At 35.4% G+C, this 26652-nt stretch overlaps 1 protein-coding gene across 2 annotated transcripts in view; it reads right to left on the bottom strand.

The window, feature by feature from the left end:
* Positions 1–26652, bottom strand: part of LOC148675837 (interleukin-1 receptor accessory protein-like 1) — a 519844-nt gene that overhangs the window by 479039 nt on the left and 14153 nt on the right. For both annotated transcript variants that reach the window (XM_088648704.1, XM_088648715.1), the window contains exon 2: positions 9–111. In XM_088648704.1, the coding sequence (XP_088504830.1) occupies positions 9–90 (82 nt within the window). In that variant the 5' untranslated portion in view covers positions 91–111. The remainder of the gene's footprint in view (positions 1–8; positions 112–26652) is intronic.

Here is a 26652-nt window from a genome sequence, read left to right as displayed (position 1 = left end):
AAGCTTACCTGAGCCTCTTTTGGACACAACCTTCAGGCTCTTGGTCATGGAAGTGTACAAAAGAATCAAGAGAGGAATAGGAGCTTTCATCTTTCAGTTGTCAGAAAGTCCCTGTGGAGATATCAAAAAAGAATTGTTTCATCATTAGGAAGCTATCTCCAAGGTTGAATATTATAGCATGTACATTATGACAAAGTTAACCAGTTTTGATCCAGTCCTGTCACACATTACTACTCAATTACCAAATGTTGACATCAGAGTCTGTTGACTGCTTGTTTATGAATTCATTCTCTTAAATGCCACGCATGAATGTTAATGTAGCTCCTCTCCTTAATAATGTCTAGTTGCAAAGCTGTGCAAAATTAAAATCAATAGCTCCAACAAAGAATCATGAAAGGGGCATCATGTTAACCAGCTTTGCCATTTAAAAAAAAATCACCTATTGAACTAGCTATAATGCCAACATCAGACTCTTTTGTGATATGGTTTATTTGCCGTTCAGTTACTTCAAGAGAACAAAGCTTAAAAACAAATTAAAATACAAGATGTAAAATGTAAAATGTAAAATTACACAATACAGAGGTTAACATGCATATGAACATAGACACAGTGACTAGGGAAATAGAGTTCTGGACATGGGTGATCCCCATTTCACATTTTAATAGTATCTGTGATCCACTATTACTGTTCTTTTCTATATATTGCAAATCAAGTATTGGAACCAATAGCACTTGTATATGTTGCATTTTAATGCCTCCTAGTATATTCAGTATGTGATGGAAATAGTTTTGTAATTGTTTTGATATAAACCTTAGATTTTATCATGTCACATACTGTAGCTTTCAAACAGGATTCTAGTATTACATACAAATATACTCATAAAACAGGTAAGACATTTGAATGTGTACTACTCCCCTTTCACTCCCTTTTCAACTCCCTTTCCTGAAGTACTAAATAGTCTGGCTTCATTGCCCACATTACTTCTTTTAATAAGTAGCCTGTAGAAATTAATAATAAGGTAATCTCACTAGTGTGATCCCATTCACCCTTCTTCTACAAAGTTAGAACATAGGAGGGTGAATCTAAATTAACTTTTTGAATTAAAAAAATATTTCTCTACTAATAACATCATTTTCATAAAATCTGAAACAGCTATTTTCAGTAGTGTAGAAAGACATACTATATGCCATGGTGCATGTACAGTAGCTATATAAATATACAAGCGATCCAGTACAAGACATTAATTGTGTCATTAAAAGTGCAATAGAAAACAAGTTATTAAAGCATTTTACTGCCCACTTTTCTCATCAGGATATCAACCTCCCAGACAGAACTAATTTAAAATCAGCACTGATAACTGAAACAAAGGACACGAGTGGGATTCACATGGAAGTGCCGAGAACACGAGGCACTTCTGCGCTCAAAGGCTTGAGGGAGTATACAGAGCAATCTACTCAGCCATGTTATTGTTGCCGATACTTTGGCAGCTTTCAAGAAATGTCTGGATGAGATCATTGGATCAAATACTGTAGATATTAACTACAAAACGGTCTTGATTGGCCAAGTGGCTTCATCTTGTTTGTGACAGTTCACATCCCATAGCATTGCACAGAGGCTATACTGTAGTTAGGGTGGTACCAAAAACAGTGCGTCAATTTAAAACCTGCTGTTACTCAAATGTAACTCATTTTCATTTAGTCTGCATATTCGGGATCTTTATCATATTGACTAATAATTCCCTCTCCTGCCATTTGCCATTAGCAGGTCACTGACATGACTTGAAAGAATAGATATTGTGGCTTTATAAATGCAGACTGGCAAAACAACTCTGAACCTTTATGCTACACCTCATATGTATTGTAACCACTGCACAGGAGTTTATGAGCTTCAAGGTCGCCAAAAAAGAAAATAAAATGTGATCGTATACCCATGATCTCCATAACAAAAAACGGATATTGTATTGGAATAATTACAAGAGAGATTAAAGTTTTGTACAATTGATCCAAAAATATATAAAGAAATAATTGTAGCTGGGCAAATAAAAGTGACTAAAAGGAAACACTGCGAAAGAATTCAAAGTAATTATTCAGAAGATGAAGGCTAATCATTTACTAAGTAGCACTCTGGCTGCTGCTCATTACAAATCCACATTCATTCTGTCCATATCAAAGAAATGTCACACATTCAAGAAGCCCCTTTTTATTCAGGGTAATTATGTGTACATGATTTTTAGATTTTAACAATTTTTTGGATCCATGGTTACATTCTTTCAACACTGTCCTGTCCTGCTATATTTCAGACATCCAATAAAAAAAAGTGGAGAGTAGTCAGTTAACATTTCAGGTATTCAAATAGCACCCTTGTTTTAGGAAAAACATGTGTTAGAAAAGGTCATATAGAAAATAACATTGGAAGCTAAATTAAAAAAAAGGTTTGTTTTTTAAGTAGTGCAACAGCAAAATAACAGTAAAGGACCTACCGTATAGATAATAAAACAGAGAGGTATAATCTATTATAATTCAATTTAAAGAAGAAATCAACATGATACTTCAGGCTGAAGAAAGGTACAGTTTTACACCAAATATTATTTGTATGGAAGAGCAGAAGTGTTATTGTAATCTATAGGACCTGATGGTACTCACACCCTGCAACTCACAACTGGCAACCAACTGAAGCTAAGCAGGTGTGAGCCTGGTCAGTACCTGGATGGGAGACCTCCTGGGAAAAACTAAGGTTGCTGCTGGAAGAGGTGTTAGTGGGGCCAGCAGGGGGCGCTCACCCTGCTGTCCATGTGGGTCTTAATGCCCCAGTATGGTGATGGGGACACTGTACTGTAAACAGGCGCCGTCCTTTGGATGAGACGTAAAACCGAGGTCCTGACTCTCTGTGGTCATTAAAAATCCCAGGGTGTTTCTCGAGAACAGTAGGGGTGTAACCCCGGCATCCTGGCCAAATTTCCCATTGGCCCTTACCAATCATGGCCTCCTAATAATCCCCATCTATGAATTGGCTTCATTACTCTGCTCTCCTCCCCACTGATAGCTGATGTGTGGTGAGCGTTCTGGCGCACTATGGCTGCCGTCGCATCATCCAGGTGGATGCTGCACATTAGTGGTGGTGGAGAGGAGTCCCCATTACCTGTAAAGCGCTTTGAGTGGAGTGTCCAGAAAAGCGCTATATAAGTGTAAGCAATTATTATTATTATTATTATTATTATTATTGCACTCAAAGAAATAAGAGATTTTACAATTAACAAGACTCTCCCAACAGATACCTGAGACAGGGTTAATATATACAGTATGTGTTAAATGTAGCACCCAGTTTCAAAAGAGGTAAAAACACTGAATAAAATATTTGTAGATCAATTTGTCTTACTTCCATTACTTGTAGTATTTTGGAAATGTTAGCTACAACTTAACTGGATTCAACATCTCAAAATAGATTTAGAAAATGTAGTTCTTTAAACAAGCAACAATAGTAACAGGATATACACAAGATCTTACCATATGGTGAATTTAGATTTTCTAAAGGGAATTGATCAAGTTCATAAAAGACTGATTATCAAACTGCATGCGTTGCACATTTGCAGTACGCATTTAAGGTGATACATTTAATACATTTTGATTTGAAAAGAGGATACTGAAAAGAAATAAGAGAATACAGATGAGGGGCAATTTCTTAAACGGTGTGGATCTGAGTACCACAAGGATCTGTATTAGGACCAATGTGCTTGTCAATGATGTCAATGATCAATGATCTAGATCCTATATTTAGTAAACTAGTGAAGTTCACAGATGGTACTAAAGTAGCTGGATGATCAAACATTTTAGAAGTTGCGAAATAAAGCTTGTGTAAAAACAAAAATTCCAAGACTGGGCAAAGGTGGTAGATGACATGTAATGTAGACAAGTGAAGATTTTTATATGCAGGTAATAAAAAAAACAAAAATATCATGAAGAAATTGCTAATGAAAATTAACATACTGTATTTAATTTTCTAGATCTGGGGAAGTGTTTTAAAAAGGCAAATTGAATGTTATGATATATCGTTCATATTGAAGACTCTAAAGCAGTGTTGTGTTAGAACTGTACACTTCTAACAGTAAAATCACTAGTAAGATCTCATTTACAATAATGTGTACAATTTTGATTACCACTTGAATAAACATATACAGTAACATACCAGAAAAGAGTGACAGGATATATTGCATTCCTTTGCTCAAAGGAAAGAGATGTTCTTACAGCAAAAAAGGATTTAATAATTTAGCGCTTCACAGAGTAGACTATCACAGTTGGAAGGGGACCAGATTCCAGCATTCAAAATTCTCAAAAGCACTGGCAAAACTGACCTCACAAACTTCTTCAAAATCAACAGTGGAATATAACAGAACCAAAAGACACAAGTCAAATACAAGTGGAAGTACAAGTACAACCAAGAACACGAATTCTTCATTACACAAGGTGTGAGGGAGCGAGGAACAAGCTACAATACTGTATAGTTTAGTTCATGCAGTGAAAGATGATGCCATGGCTAAATTAGGCAAAATGTCCTCCCCTTATCTATAAACTTTCTTCTCCTATGTTTTACAGTTGTTGAAGCAAATTACTGGGAAAGTACAGTACTCTCCACAACAATAGAAAAAACCCTTTTTTACTGTAAAGCATTATGAGTTAATAAGTAGAATTAACAGAAGTTACAGTATATGTGTAGATGGATTTACAAACTGTATGTGGAAGATACAATTCCCATATTTGTGCAGTTACACAAGGCAACTCTATTAGATTGGCAAAGAGGTGTGTGAACAGATCTGTACTACTTGTAAGGCTCAGTGTGGGCTGAACAGGACTGGAGATCGTTATTATAAGGATTACAGAGCCTTTGTATGCCACGGAAGCATGTGATAGTATTTCCAACAATCTGTATTCAAATAACAGAGGAATTATGCTAAGCAAATATAGTTTCTTATCTCACAAATTACTTCCTATTTGTCTTTAAATTATTATTATTATTATTATTATTATTATTATTGTTGTTGTTGTTGTTGTTGTTGTTATTATTATTGTTATTATTATATTATAAGCTGCCATATACTGTATATGATTGGTGCAGGCAGACATCAAACCTTGAATTAATTCATGTGAGTAATATACAATTTATTACATAGATCTCTCCCCATTTATGTGTGCTCAACATAAAAATTCAAAATTATAATGAAAAGAAACTGTTCATATGTAGTAAAGTAATATATGCATACATAGCAGAACCTGCCATGTAGCACATTTATATCAATAAATATCAGCACTCCAAGTCTCTGAAAAACTGCTTAGAAGTAAAAAGTATCATTATAGAGATCAACTCGAATGTATTAGAAGAGATTAGCACTGTAACAGAAAGAGCCGACAACAAGAAAAGGGATTGAACGAGAAACTTTATAAGATATTATTTCCTAAGGGGAAATTAAGAATTTGTCCAGAGAAACAATTCAGCATTTTGTATGTCTATACTTTATGTATTACATTCCCTAGAGTACAAATGTCAAACACCCATATTTGTATAATAAATACAACCCTTTTCATTACAAAAAATCATTCACTCAGAGACTTTAAATTTGTTTAATCCCAAAACACACTAACAGAACCTTGTATTACAAACAGTAACATCTTTCACAATGCTAGTCATGTTGATTGTTTATGATTGTTTATTCCCTTCACTAAAAAAGAAAACATCCCATAAACTAGTTAATTACTAGTTAAGACATGACTGTATGAGTGCCTTTTTTCAAAAAATGTAAAAGTATGACGATTTTGGTAGCTCCAAATTCTGGTAGTTACAATAAACTAGGAAGACATTTCTTATGATTACAACTGACACAAAAAAAAACAATTATAAGCCATAGAGTACCCCAAAAGATCAGGCAAAGATAAAATGATTTAGTGCTTTGAGAGGAAAAAATGTCAAAATAAAGAGAAGGATTGTTATTTCATAATACGGTATATTGCATAATAAAATACTTTTCATATTTGTTAAAGGGGAAGGAATGGAAGACCATAATACAATGTTTGACTAGTTTCCAGGTTCACTAGTTTCCGGGGCAACAAAGGTCAAAGAGCATGTACAGTAGGTCCGCTCTCAAAGATGTCCTTCTTAGTGACAAAAGCAAGGGAAATGTTAACAGTGTAGTAAGTTCCTGCAGTGGGGACCAAACTATCAAGAAAATAAAAACACCCTAAATTTTCTTTATTGAACTGGACTAAGGTGTTCGCAAAGTTGTTTATCCTATCTTGGAGGCAGTAAAACAAAAGATTTTCAAAGGTAACTACAGATTTTAAAAAAGAACATATTGAACGATACTTTAGTTTTCATTCCTCTCCATGTTAACACCAAATTACTATTTTTTTCCTCCCCAGACATTCTTCTAGGAACGCTAGTTAGCTGCCAAGAACGCTTGGCAAGATCAGGCCTGGAATTTAGCATTCTTTGTTCTACAGTAAGCCTTGAGAGCAAGTCAGTGACACACTCATCATTTGCTGAAAATACAACTGGTCTTGGTTCCATTTGATATGCTTAATACCATACACCCACGCAACAGAGTAATCTGTAGCTCTTTCCAAGGTCTGCTCTCCATGCTCTCTCTATAGGCATTCATTAGAATGTCAGACTTCTTTATTTCACGTTCACATAGCCTCATGCCTAGATAAAATAAAATTACAGCTAGAATCTCAAGAAACAAGAACCACTTAAAATGGGTTTTCTCAGCAGATTGAGATGTTACATGGTATCTTGTTTGAAAGGCAAGTTATGAAGTAAGCTGCCAGCATCAGCGTAGCACAAACGTTTGTCAATATGCCGAAAACTAATTTGCTGAAAAAAAAGGTTGTCAGTGCACTTCGGTGAATTCAACGGAATGTTTAAAAACTTAACTCTGACATTTAAGCTCCACAAAGACGTGTACATTTGCTGAAAAGGGAACCCTGTAATGCTATAACAAGGCTAGCAGCAGTTCTGTAGTGCAGTCACAACTGGTCTTCAGCCAAAAATGACATCACTTCTACCCCACACAAAAAGAAGCATTGTCAGGTCCTTGCTAACGATTACACATTTTATTTTCTCACTGTTCTGGAACTTGGGAGAATTCTTATCATTTTAATTAGCTGCCTTCTTGTGAGGTACAAACATTTAAACAAATGCCAACAGATCACACTACCAGCAAGATGTGGTTCATTTCTCAAACAGCAATAATGATGATTAAATAGCCATTTTGTTGAGATCTCTTCGTTGTAATATTGCAATGTAGGAAGAAGTACGGCAGAAGTAATTAATAGGAAACAATGGATGATGAAAAGATTTATTCTTAAACAATCTTACAGTGGACAACTTCCCTGTAGGCTGTTTATTTACCAGAGAAATTGAATAACAAGTAAAGTTAGAGTTAACAGGAAAATCATTCAGCCTTCCTGAAATAATCAATAAGCTGTTTTCACTGCCGGTGCTGACCAAAGACCTGCTCTTGGCTCTGCAATCTGTGTACAGACAGCAGTGCCTTGTAAATCTTCCAAGTTCACTATTCTTATTTTATTTTCCTCAGAAGAGAAATGTTTAAGGACGTGATATTTAGAAAATTTAACATGAAGAGTAAATTATTTTATAAGCATGAATTATATTCTTTGAATGTTTTAGTTAGTTTAAGTATTTAGTTAGTCCTAATTATGATTTTCATCAAAGTTTATTGCTTACTTTTTAAAGAATTAAAAAGAATCTGTAAATAAATTGAGATATTCAGACACAATGAAGTAACAGCGAGGAACACTTGGTATATAATATTTCAACTCTACCCTGCTAAGATTTTTCTGTGCCTTGCTTTTCAGTATTTTTCCATTGTATTTTACAGGACTTGTGGGAAATATAATTTGCTGCAAACCCTAGACAAACCTGAAGGCACCAGGTACCTAGAAGCTTATGTAAAAGGCATTTTTGTCTTTGATTAATAGAAAAAAAGCATCAGCTTTAACACTCTGAGCAGGTGCCATGAAGTGGTACAAAGCAGCACAGCAATCTTAATGTTTAATCAGCCAGTGTCAGCTATGAATAAGTGATTCACTGACTGTTAAAAACTATGAAATTAGGAGCACATGCTATATCCCCACCTCAGCCTGCCTCTGTCTAAGGTACAGTAAGCCTACAAAAAACATGGTCTTTTTTCTCCACAATTCTACCAAATTCCATGATCAACTTTCAAAATAAGCCTGAACTTGCTCTGCCAGCAGCATCTGAGTACTCAATGCCCAAAGGCATTTGCTTTAAACACACCATCCCCTTGACTGAGTGGGCTAAAAGATTGATGTGCCCGCTGCACCTGTTGGTTATTAAAATTTCTATTTCTAAGTCATGCATGCATACTCCTACACCTTAGACACACACATGCACACCCACACAAGTCATTTCCTGCTCACACTGAATTATTCTATTTCAGCTTATCAGATCCATACAGCAGCCAACATACAGTACAGATGCATGTACAAAACAAAGAGAAAATAATGCAGAGATCCTGTTTAGAGTTATGCTAATGCCGTTTAGAGTGGCCTTTTCCTGTTCTCTTGTATAACGTCAATACAGTGGTTTAGGCCAAAACCAGGCAGTACAGCAAAACTATTTCTGGATGTCTAGTTAAAAGGGGAACCAAATCAAGATTAGAAATTTCTACTATTTAGAGAGCTAATGGCTTTTTACAACAAAATGTATGTATTTAATGTTTGTACAGAGTCTTAAATCCTCACAGAAACTTTAAAATGTTTTACAAATACTTCTAGATATGTTGTTATATTCTAAGTCCCATATACTGTACACTAATGAAAATTACATTATATACTGTATACATATACTGTATCTTGAGATCAACATTTTGAATATGCCATTCATATCATAGCTGAATATGAAAATACCAGTATAAAAAACAACATTCTCAATAAAAAATACTCTGCTGTGTTCCAATAATTTTATTATCGCATTTCAAAACAATAAAGTCCACTTACAGAGTTGGTTTAGGGAAATGTTTTTTATGCAGCCTTGGTCCTGGTGAAAAGTACATTAAGGCATAATAATATTAATATTAATAATAAAATAAAAGGTAAATATATTATTTTAAGTAATGCTGAATAATAAAATGATTCTGGTGTACTACTGGAAAGAAGATAATAATCAAGATCAGATGAAGAATTAACCAAAAGAAAATATTATATCTCCAATCACTGAGGGTCAAAAGCCCTTTGTTACAAAAATAACATTTTAAATATACTCCATATTATAAATGATCTGTTGGACAGCAAAGCACAGGTCCAGGAAGCCACCTTCAGGTATTTACCTGCTTCTGTTTGATTCTGATGCAGTGAAGGCTCAATAACAAACCAAACCCTTTTACAAAAGGCTTCAGAATGCCAGTATGTTGAGAAGAAAAATACAAATTCAATTCCAGACTGCCTTTTGTGACTCATGCATCACACGATGTGTAGAACTACGTCACTTCACCTTTCAACGTGAAAGAGAGAAACTGAGATATACAGTATGTCAAATATATTTTTCTGCGATGAACATTTTGTTCAAGCCTCTGGTATTTTGATGACTACATTACCTGTATCTTATATACTGTGGCAGAAGGAGATGTTTTTTTAATACTTTGTGAAACTTGTGCATTACTGTATACGATCATGAGAAAGTAGTTTCCTAATATTCCTAATATTGCTCAAATGCAAAGTAATACAGAGTATACAGTATAGATAGTAAAATGTCATAATTACTCAACAATAGATCTCATAACAGATTTGCTGGCTTGGTACAGTATGTTTGTTCTGTTGGCAGATAAACTAATTTCCTTTTCAACGAGTCCAAACTAGACCACATCTACAGTAATGCTAAATTAACCTACTTTACCTTCTACAATCATAGATAATGCCTTAAAATCCTGTTCAGCACATTCAGTATAAAGTGATCGAAGGCACAATGAGCGCTTGGCCCCCAAAATGGCAAGGTGCTGTGTGGATCCAACACAGCAGAGTGCACATATCAAATCTATACAATCAGTTTGTTCCCCAGCTCCTTAACAGACATGCATTATTTACAGTGGTAAGCCCAGCTTTCGCATGACCCCTGGAAATCTGTCATACACGTCACATTATATAAACACATTTCTGAGAATCCGTAAAAAAAGAATTTCAGAGCTGTTAGCAAAATAGAGGCCATTCCTTTGCATCTTTTATGAATGTGACAAACCAATCTTTTTATCCTTTCAATAAAAGGAGCACATTCCATTTATGGGGATTCTTCTATAGCTTTTCTCCCTGCAAACTTATCAAGCTTGCTTCCCATACTGAAATATAGTTACAGTATGTCTATTTAAATAATTGGGCATTAACTCTTTATTAGATTATTTTAATGCATTTTTTCTCTCCCTTTAAAATGACTCTATAATGACAATTTTTATATCCAAATAGTTGCCTCTCTGTGACTTTTTTAAGACGAGAAATATGTCTGAGCATATTTTAGTGGAAGCAGCCTTGGCAGTAATTATAGCTCAAAGTCTCTTTGGATAGGTCTCCAACAACTTTGCTCACTGAGTTGGTACAATTTGTGCTCATTCTTTTTAACAGATGTGCTTAACGTCTCCCAGTTTTCTTGAGATTTGATTATATGCACTTTTCTAGTCTATTCACAATTTCTCAAGAATCTGACTAGACCACACAAGGACATTCATTCTTAAGCTATTCCATTTTAGTCTTTTCTTGTATTTACGGTCATTGTCTTTCTTAAAGGTGAATTTTCTCCCAAATTTTAAGTCTTTAGCAGTTGGAAATAGGTTTTCCTATAGTATTTTCCTCTAGTTTGCTCTGCCAGCTTGTCCTCCAATCCTAACATCCTGAAAGTGACTCTTTGCCCCCTTTTTAGCTCTAAAACAGATTTGCCAAGACTTTGCTGCATCTACTGTATGTAGGTTCCATCAACCTTGACAAACATCCCAGTCCCAGCTGATGAGAAGAATACAGTAATACTGCCACCACAATGCATGAAAATAGTAATCGTGCTGACTGTGTGATGCATTTTGCAACGCTTTTTCTTTCATTCAAGGAAAACATTCCAATTTTATCTTGTCTCACTACAAAATCCTTTGCTTTATATTTGCAGCATTACTTAAATTCTTTCTTGAAAACTACATGCTGGATTTGAGATGGGTTTTCTACTCTGTCATACGGGGCAGCTTTGTGGAGTGACCGGGATATTGTTGAGTCATGGAAATGTTCTCCCATCTCAGCTGCTGAATTCTGTAGCTGTTATAATTTTATCCCTAACCAGTTTCCTTCATGCCCGGCTGCTCAGTTAGGAGGTTAATTGTTTTATTATTTTTTTGCTTTCAAACCAAGCAAGTGAGAACTCTATGAAGACATGACTCAAAAGAATGAACTCCCTTGTCTATTTATATTATATACTTATACTGGTATTGTACTTTTTTATGTCAGTATAAATAGATATTATATTGACATAACACAACTCTGTACCAGCTCCGCAGGTACAGAATGAATGATCAATTAAGTTGAATGGTCCAATTGGGATCATTTGAGTAGTGTCGTATCACAGGCATCTACATTCAGACCACTGCTCTAACACATATACAGTACTACCTAGATTTTGACATAAACAGGAAAGTTGCCTAGTTACAAAAATATGAAGAATAAAACCATTATAAAAATTGCATAGGATATCTAGAATAACATTTAGCAAAATTCAAGGCAGGACCAACACCTACTGTAGCTGATGTAAGTAGTTCAAGTAGGTAGCTGCATCAGCATGCATAGGCTACAAAGGAACAAGTAAAGGCTGTGGAGCCTTCTTCGGGTGTCAGGATCAATCAAGTAAATCAAGTAAACAGAAACAGGAGAAGAATAAATGCTTGCATGGCTGATTACATGCAGCGAGGTAAGTCAGTGTTAAAGTATAGTCAATGTTTTCTAAATATTTCTATAGCTTAAACATGTTTGAACGTTTTCCACTTTGAAAGTTAAAATGCAAACCCTCCTCCATCTTTATCACTTTCTCCCCCACATCTATTGCTGCATGACAAATGTTGGCATATACTCGACCCGGCTCACGCACTTTTTTAGTGTTTTCATTAGTTGTATTCACTTACTGAATGATATGATAACAATAAAACACTACTTTGACAAAATAACACACAAGAGCTAACAACAGTACACAAACTTGTATAGAAAAAATTCATGATGGTGTTTTCAAGATAGCATCCCCCAGACCCATTCATTGTGAATGATTCAACAGCAATTATAATGTTAGTTTTCCATGACGCAAGGTTATTCGGAAACTCGACTATTGAGTTATAACAGAATCGACTGTAATGTGAAAAGAAGAGTTGCTTTATTTTGAACTACAACAAAATTTGTTGGACATCCTATACACACATACACATGCCCTACCCCCTTCCTAGACACAAACAGCCCTCTAACAGATTCGACTAAAAGAGTCCAATATTTCCCAGGCATGTTGCTATTCAATTTCAAGTGTCTAATGAGACAGTGGTCCTCCCTCAGGGTTACCCATTGCTTGTTTATAAAGTGAACCCAATACATTGTTTTTATTTCCTCTCAGATTTCTTCTCTGATGGAGTAACCAAGCAGAACCTGGTCCATTGTTTGGGCATCTAGATTTAACAGGACAGGCTAGAACACTGACTATTTGTAAAAAAAAAAAAATCAAACCTGTTTTGATTTGTGCCAGTAAAATTGACAGAATTATTCACAGCAATAATACTGACATACTGTATGAAACATTGTGTTCACTTGTTGTGTTCACTGGTTCTCATATACATACAGTATAACAGATTCCATTTGCTGTAAATAGAAACTTTCAAAATGCGTAATTGTCATAGGATGATTTATGCTTTTGGCATTCAATAAAACCACATTGGCAGGTCCAGTGCCACCTTCATTACATGTCCATTTCTGAAACAATTTCTCAACAGGATACTACCATTCTCCTACGGTTTACAGGGAGCGTTCTTTCAAAAGAAATAAAGAAACTGTGATGGTTCCAGAAAAATAAATCTTAGACAAATAAAACACTGTCTATGCCTGTCACAGCATAGAGGCTGAGCACAGGGGTGTTCATCTTCCTCAAAGGCCATTATATCTGATCTTCTGACCGTAACTATGGCTGAAGAACCTGTTTTATATTAGATGTAAGGGTTACATGTTAGTCGTATTTGTCTCTCCTATACTTTATTATTTAAACTGACTTTAATAGCACCAATTGTAGTACATCAAGTCATCAGATGGTACAGTACTTTGCAACAAAAGAGATAAAGTTAATCTAATAGTCTGGGGGAACTGTATCACATGTACAGTATAAAAGGATCCAAAACAATATTTCACTCTGGACTGGTGACATCTTCTTGTTTTCTTTTCAGAAAAGTGCCAGCAAATTGAATTTTCTTAGTAAAAGAACTGTCAGAATGAAAAACATTTTTTGTTTGTTAATAAGCCAGGTTACCCCTTTTTTACATTTCCTCTGTACTCCCCTTTTTTTAAATGTTCCTGTGCTTATGTTTTTTTTTATTTTCAAATTTAACGAAACATTAAAAAAATCTGAAGTAAAAACTGTAGTCTCTATTCATATCAGTCACATGCAATGGGAAATCTAATCTTACACTTAAGACTATAAGGATAAATGTGCCCTTTTTATAAATGGAGTTTATTTTGAAGGTTTTTGAAGGTTTGGACTGAAGCAACTGGAGGAGAACAAGCCCCTGAATCACCTGTTCCCTCATTCAAATAAATAAGAGACATCAAGCTTTTCTTCCTGGACATCTCTTCTCACCAGCTCTCCACCAACTTCAACTTCATATCTGTTTGTCTTACTTCACTCCAGGGGGGCTGTAATTCATTTGTATACCCGAATTGTCAATCCTCTGTGCAGGCAGGTTAACATGAAGCATTAGACATTCTTGTATCATAACTTTACAGAACATTTCTATAACTCCTGAACTGGTTTAGATAGTTTTGTACAGTAAGCATTTATGGTTTGTAAATATTTTATAATGGCTTGCAAAGTTTTAATTTAATTCAGTGACAGAGGTCATTTCAAGCAATAGTCTACATTTTTTTACCGTTCGGCCAGGGACAATGCATCCTGGGTGTCGGGTCTGAATGAATTTTCATGTGTTGAGAAATATCAGCTGCTAACTCTTGGAACATTGAACTGAGCTTTACAAGGCTCAGAGCTAATAAATCACCTGGTACTGATGGTTTTAATTTGGAATTGTATAACACTTGATACCAAATCTTCTTTTTACTTATAACTCAATGTTAATTAATGGAAAAATGTCCCCATCATGGAGAGAAAAGATTGGATTGGGAATAATTCAGACTGCACTCAGTCTTTACTGCAGACTATAAAATACATATAGCAATTGATACACTATGACCAAACAGGGTTCATTCAAGATAGGCAAATCCATGATAATAAATGATGCACATTGCACATTATTAACCATATTCAACAATATAATACAGGAGCTCCTCTGATAAGCCTAGATGCTGAGAAGGTTTTGGCTCAGTTAGTTGGAAATACCTTTATAGAGTCTTGAGTAGGTTTGGCTTTAGTGAAAAATGTCAAAAGTATTCAAACTTCATGTGATAGACAATCATACGATAACAGCACAAATCAAAATAGATATTTATCTGACACTATAACTTTTGAAAGTGGGACTAGACAAAGCTGCCCTTTATCTCCTCTATTCTTTGTTCTCTATATATAGAGCCACTTGTCTACTGGACATGACAAAATAGCAACATAAAATGTATTACTTATATTATTTAAGGGGAGAAACATATGATTTCGTTATATGCAAATTGTGTTTTTTTATACCTAGAGGAAGCCACTAGTTAATTTCTATGAACAAATGAAGCTTTTGGACAGCTTTGGTTTGTTGGCAGGCTATAAATTAAATGTCCAAAAAACCCACGTTCTAAATTTTAACTACAAACCTCCGAATTGTTTTTAAAAGGGAAATACCATTTTAGGTACGACCAGAACTCAATGAGGTATCTATCTAGGAGTCTATTTACCAAAACAGATTTCTAAATTATCAACAATTAAGGACCAATTATGTACCTCTAAGATTTATGCAAATATATTGACATGGAACCCTAATGACTTTGGTTGGGTGTTGGATCAGTAAAAAGGAATGTGCTACCACGATAATTCTTCTTATTCCAAGCTCTCCCTGTTGTAGTCTCTCCAAAACAATTTTTGTAATAGTATAAAATAATTTTAGGTTTATAACGCAGAGGAGAAAACTAAGAATAAGATTCAAAACCATGCAACTTTCAAAAGATAAAGGGGGAATGCTTTGACCGAATGTGAAAGATCACTTTTATGCATCTCAAATTAAACTCAGAATAATTCCTGTAATCCAGATTATCAAATCAAGTGGAAAGACATTGAATCATTCTGTATGTATTCAAGAATTATTAGGTTACGAAAATGGAGGTTCTTTATGGAAAAGAAATTACATTCTACAAGGTATATAAAAGATAAATGGGTAAAAGAAAGAGTGGTATAAAATGTTTGAATTTCAATACAGATGTATTAACTCATATTTATGGAGAGAATTATGATGGAAAAATATTGTTTGATTCTTTATTATTCTGAGGCAGAAGGCACACCATACTGGGGAAAACTCTAAATGTTGGAGGCAGTGTGGAAACCCAGAAGGTAATCATTTTCATATAATTTACATTTGGCCCTGGAGAACACATTTGAAAGGAATTTTCCCTTTACATTTCAGGTTTTATATTTGATGGATCCTCACTTGAGAGATACTGATGAATATTTGTATTTGTTTTATCTGCAGGTAAAAAAACTGTAACGAGAAAATGGCTTCTCCCCGATTTACCAACAATGAATGATTGGATTGAGTTAATAAACGAATAACGATTGAGTCAATAAACAAAATATGTGTAATGGAAACATTTTCACTTAAATTACAGATGAACAAAATTGTCAGATATTGGTCTAGATGGGTTAAGGGAACAAATAAGAATAGGCTAAACTCTCATGTATGATGTATGTATACAAATTTGAATTGTAAAAGGATGGTTATGTAATGTGATTTGTACTTCTAAATAATAATAAAATAAAAATAAATATTTACTGCTGTCAATCAATATCTTTTTGACCAGACACTGATATATGAGCGAGAAATAATTTTACTTCAGCATTTGGATCCACTACCACTGACAGATTTTGCCATGGACAAGAATGTTAACTGTCTGTACAGACAGGATTCACACCCCCTGTTCAACTCAACGGTTGTGTTATTTCCTCTTCTTAATATACTTCCAGTTTTGTATTTGGTCATCTAGGGTTAGGTTTGAATAAAAGTTTCACTCACCAGTCACATATTGAAAAATTAACACTCTGCCTCCTGAAGCCTCCAACAAACAAAGACTTGCCATAAAAGAACCTTTTAAGTTACCAGTAGCTGGTGTATTAAACCTTTGAATTAATCTGCACACAAGGCTTTCTTTCAAAATATATTTCAGAGAATCTTTATGCCACTGATTGGTAAAGACATATATATCATAGATACAGTACAGATAGAAGTACTTATCTTTGTGAATAGGTCTTAAGGTCATCAGAATTCCTTTTCATCAGTATCTATTTCACACACTGTTGCTTTTGTTATATTAAATACATCAACAAAATGAATGTATATATTTTCAATATACTGTACCACAGTGTTCTTATCTCTTTTTTTAAAAAAAAGTATATTGTTGCTCATAGGATTGACAGGAGCAATAATAGTATGTTTTCAGATGAAAGGTAGTTTGATCAAAAGAACAAATATTCATGCACAGCACCTACAGTACACCAAGTGCAAAGTGCACCTAATTGAAGGATCATCAACAACTTGGATTAAACACAAACTGTGGCTATTAATGTACAATGAGTGAATCAAAACCAGAACCTTCTTGCCCAGAGGTAGTTCTATTCTGGCTGGTTAAATGCCATTTCTGTATTTAAAGAAACCACAAACCACAAAAGGCCAGTGCTATGCAGCTAGACAATCCTGTGAAACTCCAGCTTCAAAGCCATACATCACTCCTCTGACTTTTAAATTCTAGCACCGCAAGTTGGGGTCTCCTTCCATTGAAGAATTATCTTCAAGGTGGTGAACTCAGTTTCTGCAATAGACTGGGTTCCCCTGGTCTCGTTATATCTGAGTGTTTCGGCTTCCTCTGCCACATCAAACAGCTTTGACTGACCAGTGTAAATAACTTTCAACTTGGACAGGGAAAGCAGGAAACTGCACTGTTCCAGCTGTTGAGGTGAATTTGTGGTTAAATTATCCATGAAGAATAACAGATCGGAAAAAAGATCACCTTTTTCAGTGCCCTCTGGAAGACTATACACCAGCTGGACTGTGTATCTAATATAGCACTACAGCAATGCACAATCTGAATAAGAGGTTTCTCAGCCAGACTGAGCTTAAGCTGGGTAAATTTCTTCTTTGACACTAATACTGTCTTTGTTTTAGTTCTGTATGGCTTGGAGAACATTCATCCACTTATTCTCTTTGTCCACAACTAAAATTTCTCTACACTACCTGCTGAATGCATGACAAGGTGGATTCCAGATTGGTGGAGGCAGCTCTAACATCAGAGAAGAGGAATCTTGAGACTCCTTGAGGAAGCCCACAGTATTGTCCCTCAGTAATAGAAACTGTTTATCAGAAGGCCAAGGCACCTCCCTTGGTGAGTCATTACAGGAATGCATGACATCTGTACTGTGGCCTACAGGATAAGAAGCTACTTCTTGATTTTTTTTTAACCTTGGCTTAAAAAAGAAGGGGATGCTTGGCTACGTTAACACTTCTCCGTGACTTGCATAATAAAGGGGTGCAAGAAATAAATATTCCCAGTAAATAATGTAAAAGGGAAACATAGGTGTTTTAAGACTGAGCCAGGAGTCATTAGAAGTCTCTTGTTGTTGCTTCATTTTAAAGCTACTTCGCTTTTATAAAATGAAATGAATGAATGTGTGATATTTTTCTAAACTCAGTTTGCAAATTTGAATGTGTACATTGTAAAATGACTAAAATTGCAGTTGCTGCCATGGAGTAACAGAGAGTTGTTATGGAAGGGAAATAATTCACTTGTACGCTTTAATACCAACATGAACTAATCTTTCATTATCCAAAATAAAAGATCGCCCTTATGGCAAAATCAATACAAAGATGACTGCACAGCAATGCAACAGTATCTAAAACCATTTAATTAAAATTAAAATGTAAAGCTTTGGTCAGGGAAAAGAAGCAAAATCTTGACAAAGAAAAAGAAACACTAAAAAGGGTCTGTTATGCTGCAATTTCAAGCCCTGAAAAAAACTTTATTTTGGTACTGCGGAAACTAATAACATTTCAAGAACTTTACCAATTATTTATCTATGTACTGTAAGTGGCAAATTATGTTATTCTGTTTTTGAAAAATGTGACTGTAAAATGTTGAAACTATATAAAAGATAAAGCATAGAAAATAAACATACAGTATATATTCCTTAGTTACTGTATAATGCCAATATTAAATTTACTTTATTGGTTATGACAGAAAAGAGTATCTTCTAATGACACATCTCTAGTGTATTACAAAGCCAAGTGTGGTGGTTCCTATTTTATACAAAAATGAGACATTCCAAAATAATATTTTATTTTACGTTTTAATGAAGTGCACTTTGTGTTGTGACATCTACTATGGGCTCTACTGTACATTCAAAACACTAAGGTGCTTAAATTCCAATAGAAAATAATGTGGATTCAAAATAGGACTCTGCATTTCTACTATTCCATTTTTAGCATCTAGGAGCTTAAAATAAGCCTCTCCATGAAGGACCATTTATAAAATCAATTTGATGTTGATGTACAAAGGCTTTTTTATCTTCTAGGAAGCAGCAGGGCTGCAAGAAAGTCATTAACAGCGATTACCATTACCAGCCCAGAAGCATCCGTTCTGTCTCAGACCATTTGTGGCTGCTTGAGCAGTATGGAGCAAATTTCTCTAACATTCCTAAATATTAATATGTATATGGGCATGTGTACATGTACTGTATACATTCAGATACGCAGTGGTGCACCAAATTGTGGCCACACTATAGATTGTTTTTGTAAATCAAGTGTATACATGAAATACACAAAAAATGCAAGGTCTACTACCCTTAATATGTTATTGCAGAACAAAAAAAGTATTACTGTAAAGGTGCTTTTTTTTTAGCAATTTACTTACTGTAGGTTATACCCATAAAATAATTGGTCGTTTTAATTGTCAATGTGAAAATAAATATGGTAGCAGCCTGGAAGACCCTTTGATCTGAAATACACCATCCCAGCTGTGGTAATAGCAGTGTGAGGTTGTGTTTCTAATGGCGTGTGTGCTGTAAGTGTTGTTTATTGTAGCTGTCAACAAGAAGTGAATTGTAGCATTTTGGAAAACAGCACACTGCCAGAAGTAGTGGAATTTTATAGTGATGACCCCTACATCTCCCAAAATAATAACTCCCTATGCCATAATGTTGGAAGTGTAATGTAGCGGTTTAGGGAGAACAGCACTGCAATCATTTTATAGCCCAAAGTCCTGACTGCCATATCTTAGAGCTGCGGGATTAACTGAAATAATTCATCAAGACAAAAACACTAGCACCCATGAATCAGAAAGAATGCCCAACTACTAATCCACCCATCCATCAAAACACAGTGGAAAGGGTGCATCATAGAACTGAAGTAGTCATTGAGACCAAAGTTGAACACGCAGTCATGTTTTTTAAAAGTTATATATTTTTGGTGTTTATATCAAGAAAATATAAATGTGCCAACTCCTACTGTCGTTTTTTTAATTGAAATCACTCCAAATGAATTTAATGAAATTATTAACTGGATAATACTGCAAAAAATACAAAGCAGTTTGTTTTTACAAAAATTAATCATACTAATTACAGTATTTACTACATTTGTAATTGACAGATGGTTTTCTTTTTAAAACAAAATCTAGAGCTGCCTAATATTAGTCAACTCCGATACGGTAAACGTGACAACCCTCCCACTGTATTGTGTTAGATGAAAATATTACACAGCTCTTGATTCATGTCTGGTCCGGCCATTCTCAAAGCCCACAGTGGAAATATTAAAATATCAGGCAGTGATCAGGCAGACTAATGTACGTCATTGTGATGACAGTGCAAATTCAGAGGGGAACAGCCACCATGGCTGTTGTGGCGTAGCAAGCAAGTGGAAGAACCCACTTCTAGATTCAAACCCACTGGATCCCCGCAATGCTCAACTAATTGAGAGCAGCCACAGGGATACAACTGGTTCATGTCACTGTCCAGATTTGAAGCAGCAGTTTGTGCACAGCAGATCCAAACATGCACTACACTACATTTGTGATGCTGCGTTATGCTGCGCTCCCTGAGATCTCTGGGCCATGGCGAACGACAAGCCAAGCTCCAAGCACAGGTTCACAGAGGAGCCTCAGGACTCTTCAGGAAAGCTTGGGGGGAGAGCGGCTACATGAGAGATGATGAGCTCATAATGCAGAATGATCGAAAAAGTGAGCTGAACGAAAACTTGCCTTGATGCAATGGAGATACTGGCTTGAATACAGCTGCTCTGGAAATAAATTAAGCTGATATATTAAATTATTTAATATATAAAATATATATTTTAGATGTTAAATGTAAAAAGCTGCCTTGATGCAGCAGAGCGGCTAGCTTGAATGCGGCTCTCTGCGAAATATTAAGCCAGGAAAAAAGCTGCCTTGATGCAGCAGAAAGACTGGCTTGAATACAGCTGTTAAAAATGAAGAGGCAGAGTGGAATGAAGAGAGCAAAAAAAAGAAAAAGGGGTGAAACTTACGAGCTGCGAAAAGTCGGCGAGGGCTGAATGGCCCCAATGATTAAATGATCGTGAATCCAGGAAAAAACCTAGGAGTTGGTTGGATGAATGTTTCAGTACTGCGAAGCTTAAACAGTCTCCTCAATTGCCTGATCGAGACTGGAAGGGTCCGGCTGAATGAAAAATGAATGGCCTTTGGGAGATATTTTCTTTTGCACTGATGTGTCCTGAGTGAGTTCACAGGGGGTCAGAAGGAGGCCGAGAAGCCGTGTAAATACACTGGTTTTCTGGGGCAACATTGGACTGTGAGCTGCTCCTAGCCCAGGTGTAACAATGTTCAAGAGTCAAAACGTAAAGCTACTAAGAAGCCAGGTGAAAACTTTCTTTTTGCAGATTCTATCACAAAGTCCACAATTCTGTATTGGAATTCCATGACCCACCTACTGTAACTGTCTTCCTTATGTAAACAAATAGCAAAACAGTTTGGTACATACTGGTTCACTTGTTGCACAATTATAAACCATACAATAACTAGCCAATCGTTAAGATTTGTTTTTAAGTGGGTAGAGGTTTTTCTGTAATTTTTTGCCATTACTTTGAAATTCAGAGCTACAGTACGGTAGAAGGCATTCTTGAAGCACAACACTTCACATCACATATTAATATTTCTTACACAATGAGTTTTGTACTACATGCAGATTCAATTAACAATCCACTGCTGGTATAAGTGATTCCCTATTACAACAACTAAACCATCATGAAGAAATGTTTCTGTTTTAGTCAAGTAGCATCACTTGAACAGTACTATAATAAAATCTAATAAATGTATGTATATTATGGATGGTAACATACCTTTGCATGGTAACATACAGTTACTATATTACACCTAATATGTTGATGACAACAGTTTTTTAATTACTGTTTTCCTTTTAATTATGATGTTTATATTTCTGCATGTCATATCTCCTGTGAACCGATAAATGTATTTAGATGTGGTGATATAGAATGAATATCTACAGATATAGATTGAAAGGTTAAGAGAGAAAATGATGTTGCTTCTGGGGATAAAACTAAGGCAAATAATTTTATTTTTCCAGTACCATAACAATTATACGACAGTGAAGGGGATATTCCTTATAAGTGTATTCAAAGGTTGAGTGGTTTTGAATGATTTTAACCTAACAAAGGTACTGTACAAGTGTCAGAGTTACTAGACAGGATAGTATTTTCCAATAGTTCATAAATTAAGGATATAATAAATTGTGAAAGATTTGCCAGTGTTATAATGTTAGCCAGGAGCCTTGGCACATAAACCTCAAAGGATTTGTATCTATTTTTTTTTGCCCTGATACCGTGTCCTGATTCCCTTGTAAGATTCTGTTCAGCACATAATCTGGTTAGCTCACAATCCTGCCTGACAGGATTTTAGACCTTTGTATTTTGAAATAAAATACCTTGGTATTTTAGACCTTTGCAATTAATAGGTAAACATAGACTTCTGTCAATTTTGCCTCATCATCATCAGCGCAGAACAACCTGTGCATCAATAAGTAACAGTTCCTCTACTGACAAAAGCTACTAAACCCCCTACTGGAAAGGGTTTCTAACCAAGGTAAACAAACAATCAGTCTATTGATGAAACTAGGATCTTTCCGGATGATGAATAGGGAAGATTGAGCTATTACCTTTAGGGAGTTTGAACTGCTCAACAGGCTTTACTTTCAGTCCCCTTTTTAAAAGCTTCTGTTAATAAATAGTGGTTGTGCTTTCTCCCTTGGATTCGATTCCAGCCACCTGCAGAAATCCCCTTGAAGATGTACACCCTGATTATATTCTGAGACAAGTCTGCTGCTGGACTACCTTAAACCTCCCTCTCACAACCTCCAGCATCACTTCCACCTGGCTCCTAAAACAGGGCTGTTCAACACTGATTGGAAAGTAAACTTTAGACCCTTCCATACAAATATGGCACAAATGAGCCATCAACCAATAAGTCTTATGTAAAGCTATGGAAAAATAGAAGTTTAATTAGAAGATGAATAATATTGTAATATCATCACAGGTAATACCACATGGATCCTCAGATTAAATGCTGAGGGAATCTCATGTTTTTGCATGGATTGATAAATGGTTAATGGAGAGACAAGAGAATGTTACAATAAGGAGTGAGAATTCCAATTAACGTGAGAGAATCACTTCAGTTCCACTCCTCTCATATACAGTACAGTATATAATATATATTTCAGATGCCGGTACAGTTAGAAAACTTGTCAAAATTGCAGATGAATCAAGATCAGGAAAAACTCTTTCAAATAAGAAAATAAAAACATTACTACAACCTAGACACCCAAAACTGTGAACTCTGGCAAATAAAATTGGATTGAGTAGGTGCAATGTTTTAATGTAGAATCTCATTTTTGTTGTTATACCCACCCAATTCTAGAAATAGCCAATTCTATTTTTCATGTGTCGGCTCGCAGCTATGAACCTCAAGTCCTCACACAGGGAGGTCCGACCTAGTTTTATTCCATCCCAGGCACTGCAACCCCATGGAAAAGGTTCAGTACAGACTGGAGGAGAGAGAGGTGCATGGAGAGCACCACAATCTGGAATCGCTTCTTTACAAACAGCTTCACAGGTTCTGCAACAAACTGCCCAGCCACATTGTTCAAGGCGTTTTGTTTGCATCACAAAGTAAATCATGTTTAAAAAAGGTCAGTTGAGGTTGCTTTCAACTTTGCTTTCACTTTTAATCTTTTTACAGTATTATAAGGTGTACAGTCTAAGCAAATTGTGCTGTTGCAATATTACAGTTGTTGGAAACTGAGAGAAATCTAGAACACTTGCAAGACAGCTCCATGTTTTAGGACATTTCAGTGTATGTAGAAAGAGTGTGTATGATTTCAGATGGGACTGACAAGCATCTAGGTGACTTGTCACAAAGTAGTTGGTCAAGATCTCCCACACTTACCTAAGGATATTTTGTCAATGTATTGCAGAAATGTTTCTTAGATATCATAGGTTCAGTTCCAGAACTGCTCTGTATTTTTTTCATGAACTCCTTGTAGTGAACGTATTCAAAAACCCTGACTAATCTTATCTGCACTTGGGTAATAAGCACATCCGCTAGATTTAATGAGCTAGTGTACTTCCTCTATGATGAATCAAGACTTAAGTCCAGTCAGGCATTCCTGAGGTGTCAGTGATCAACAGATTTATGTTCTTTGAAGGCTATTGCAAATCCTAGCAGTGCTCCTCAGAGCATGCAATGCAATGTCCATGTTTTGTCCATCTGACTTCTGGGTATATTTCATATTTCAAGTATTATTTTGCAAGAAATTATAAAATGACAAATGTGTCATTTATTTTTAATTACACATGGATTTGCTTGTAAATTATTGAGGTTAGTAACATTATAATACATTTTAAATTAAGACATCAGGATACATACAGTACTGTATATGTGTATGGCTCTTTTGCTGCAGTTTATAATATGCACATTTGAGCATTAATTAATTCAAATATCACTGTTATATCTGCATCTCCCAAGGAACATCTATATAAAACGTATCAGAAGTATGTCATTACAAATTCTGAATTAAAAAAATTACTCATTACTTCAAAAAATGTTCATCTTCAAATACACAATAATCGAATATTATTTGCATCAGTGATAATTTTTAACTGTCATCAAAAGTCATTACTGCCGTTTCATTTTCTACATTTTATGCAAATAATGCTTTTAGTGCACAATTTTTCTAAATCAAACAATCTTACGCACAGGGGACCACATAGTGTTTAGCTAATTTTAAGAAACAGTATGCATCCTCTTTTAGTACAACAAAGCAAGACTTTCTATACCAAATACAAAGCACTAAAAAGAAAATGAAAATAATGTTACCAAATTCACTGCTGATATCTGTGATTTGGATACTTGCCACTGTGGCCTGGATTGTGTCCACACATCCTCATGGCAAAAAGCATCAAGCAGCTCTCAGATTAAAATTACTTTCTAGTATTAATAACCTGATTGAGGTGAACAAATGGCCAAAAAACGTGCTGCCAATCCACAGCGTGCAGCCAGCAATGTAATGTGCATGAGTACATAACACAGTGGTTGCACAACATAGTCAGAAATGGCCCTGTCAGTATGATGGTTGTATACAGAGTTTCATTATCTTGAAGAGGGAGAGATTGCCAAATTTCAAGAAAGGAACCCAATTGTATTAGAGCACTAAATATCCTGGGGTTTCAACCAAAAGCATATACAGAGTCAATTGTAGCCTATTGTTAAGTCCCTGAGAGCATAGTATGTCAGGAGTGGTTTATAAAATCAATTCTTTGCATGACTGAAAGAGGTCAAGACTGGTGTAACAGGCTGAATAGTTTTGGTGCGTATCAGTTTTCTGCCATTGACTTTTGAGCTATATGATATCTATAAGACCTAGCAAACAAACGGACAATCAATTTTGTAAATAAAAAGACTTTACCATGAGTTCTGGTCAACCAGATTATTGTTTTCAAGAAACACTTAAGGACAAGCTAATGGAGAGTTTTGAAAGGAAAGCAGTGGATTGTCAAATGTGTCAAATGTCGTCAAAGAGCAAACCTAAAGCAATATTGCTGCTGTCTTCTTTTTTTGTACTCACATAAAGAAACAAGTACTGAATATGAGCCAATACCAGAGTTCAGTTTCTCTGTTGCAGTTGTACTGTCATGTCCAGATAATAAGTAATAAGTTAAAGGATCCAAGTAAAGATAATGAAAAAGGGGAAGCATCTTATGGTCTTACATACAATATATAATTGCAGCTCGCAATTGCCCCATCACATAAACTCATTCTTTGATTTTGGTACTGATGTCAAGGGTTGAACACAAATTATAACCATCATCAAAACCATTTCTTATTAATTACAACATCGCATTGCTAAATCAGAAGTTGACCCACCACCAAAAGTTGTGAATTCCAAAACAAACGCTGAGGGTGGGTCACCACTGGGTAGATGCAAAACGTCAGACAATGGTTTAAATATGTCTTTTCAATCATTTGTAGGCAGCCCGTTCTAGGCTTCTACATGAGTGCACTGTATTCCTAGCCTCCTGACATTGAACTTGGAAATTCATAACAAAATGCCCTCCTTAAGCACTGAGGTTGCTTCACAGCAGGGGAACTGTTGCCTAATTACCCAACATTGAGCCTTGGCTGAGAAGGTTAAATGAAGTTTCAATTGCTAGTAGTCCATTTCCTGTCTCTTTTTTGGAAATATGATTTTCAAATCATTTTCATTAAAAAAATCATTATTGTGTACTGTAATTATACAGTATTATAAGAAGCACAGTTTTGACAGAAAAATAGTTTTAAGAAGATGTTCCATAGTACCTTAGAAATGGATTCAACAATCTTAAATAACACCATGCTCTAGAAACGCTCAGAAGCAAGACTTAGTTGCAGTAGCAGCAAGTTTTGCTCTCTTTAAACATGATCACTAGAATCATGGGTCACTTCCTTTCACCTACATTTCCTTGCTTGCTTTTTAAATTTCTCTTAAGAATATTTGAATTGAAAAAAAAAATTAGCTACCATTTTTCTATCTGTGGCTACACTGCAATAAACAAAGCAACCGGAAAAAGAAAGTTTGATTTTATAGATGATGTGAGAAACTACAAATTAGTAGCAACAAAGACTTACATTGGAATGGTAATGAAGAACT

This window comes from Lepisosteus platostomus, chromosome 2 (genome assembly GCF_059453375.1).
Source record: "Lepisosteus platostomus isolate fLepPlt1 chromosome 2, fLepPlt1.hap1, whole genome shotgun sequence".
NCBI lineage: Eukaryota > Metazoa > Chordata > Actinopteri > Semionotiformes > Lepisosteidae > Lepisosteus > Lepisosteus platostomus.
Note: the sequence above shows the minus strand (reverse complement) of the source record. Positions and strands in the feature narration are given on the sequence as shown.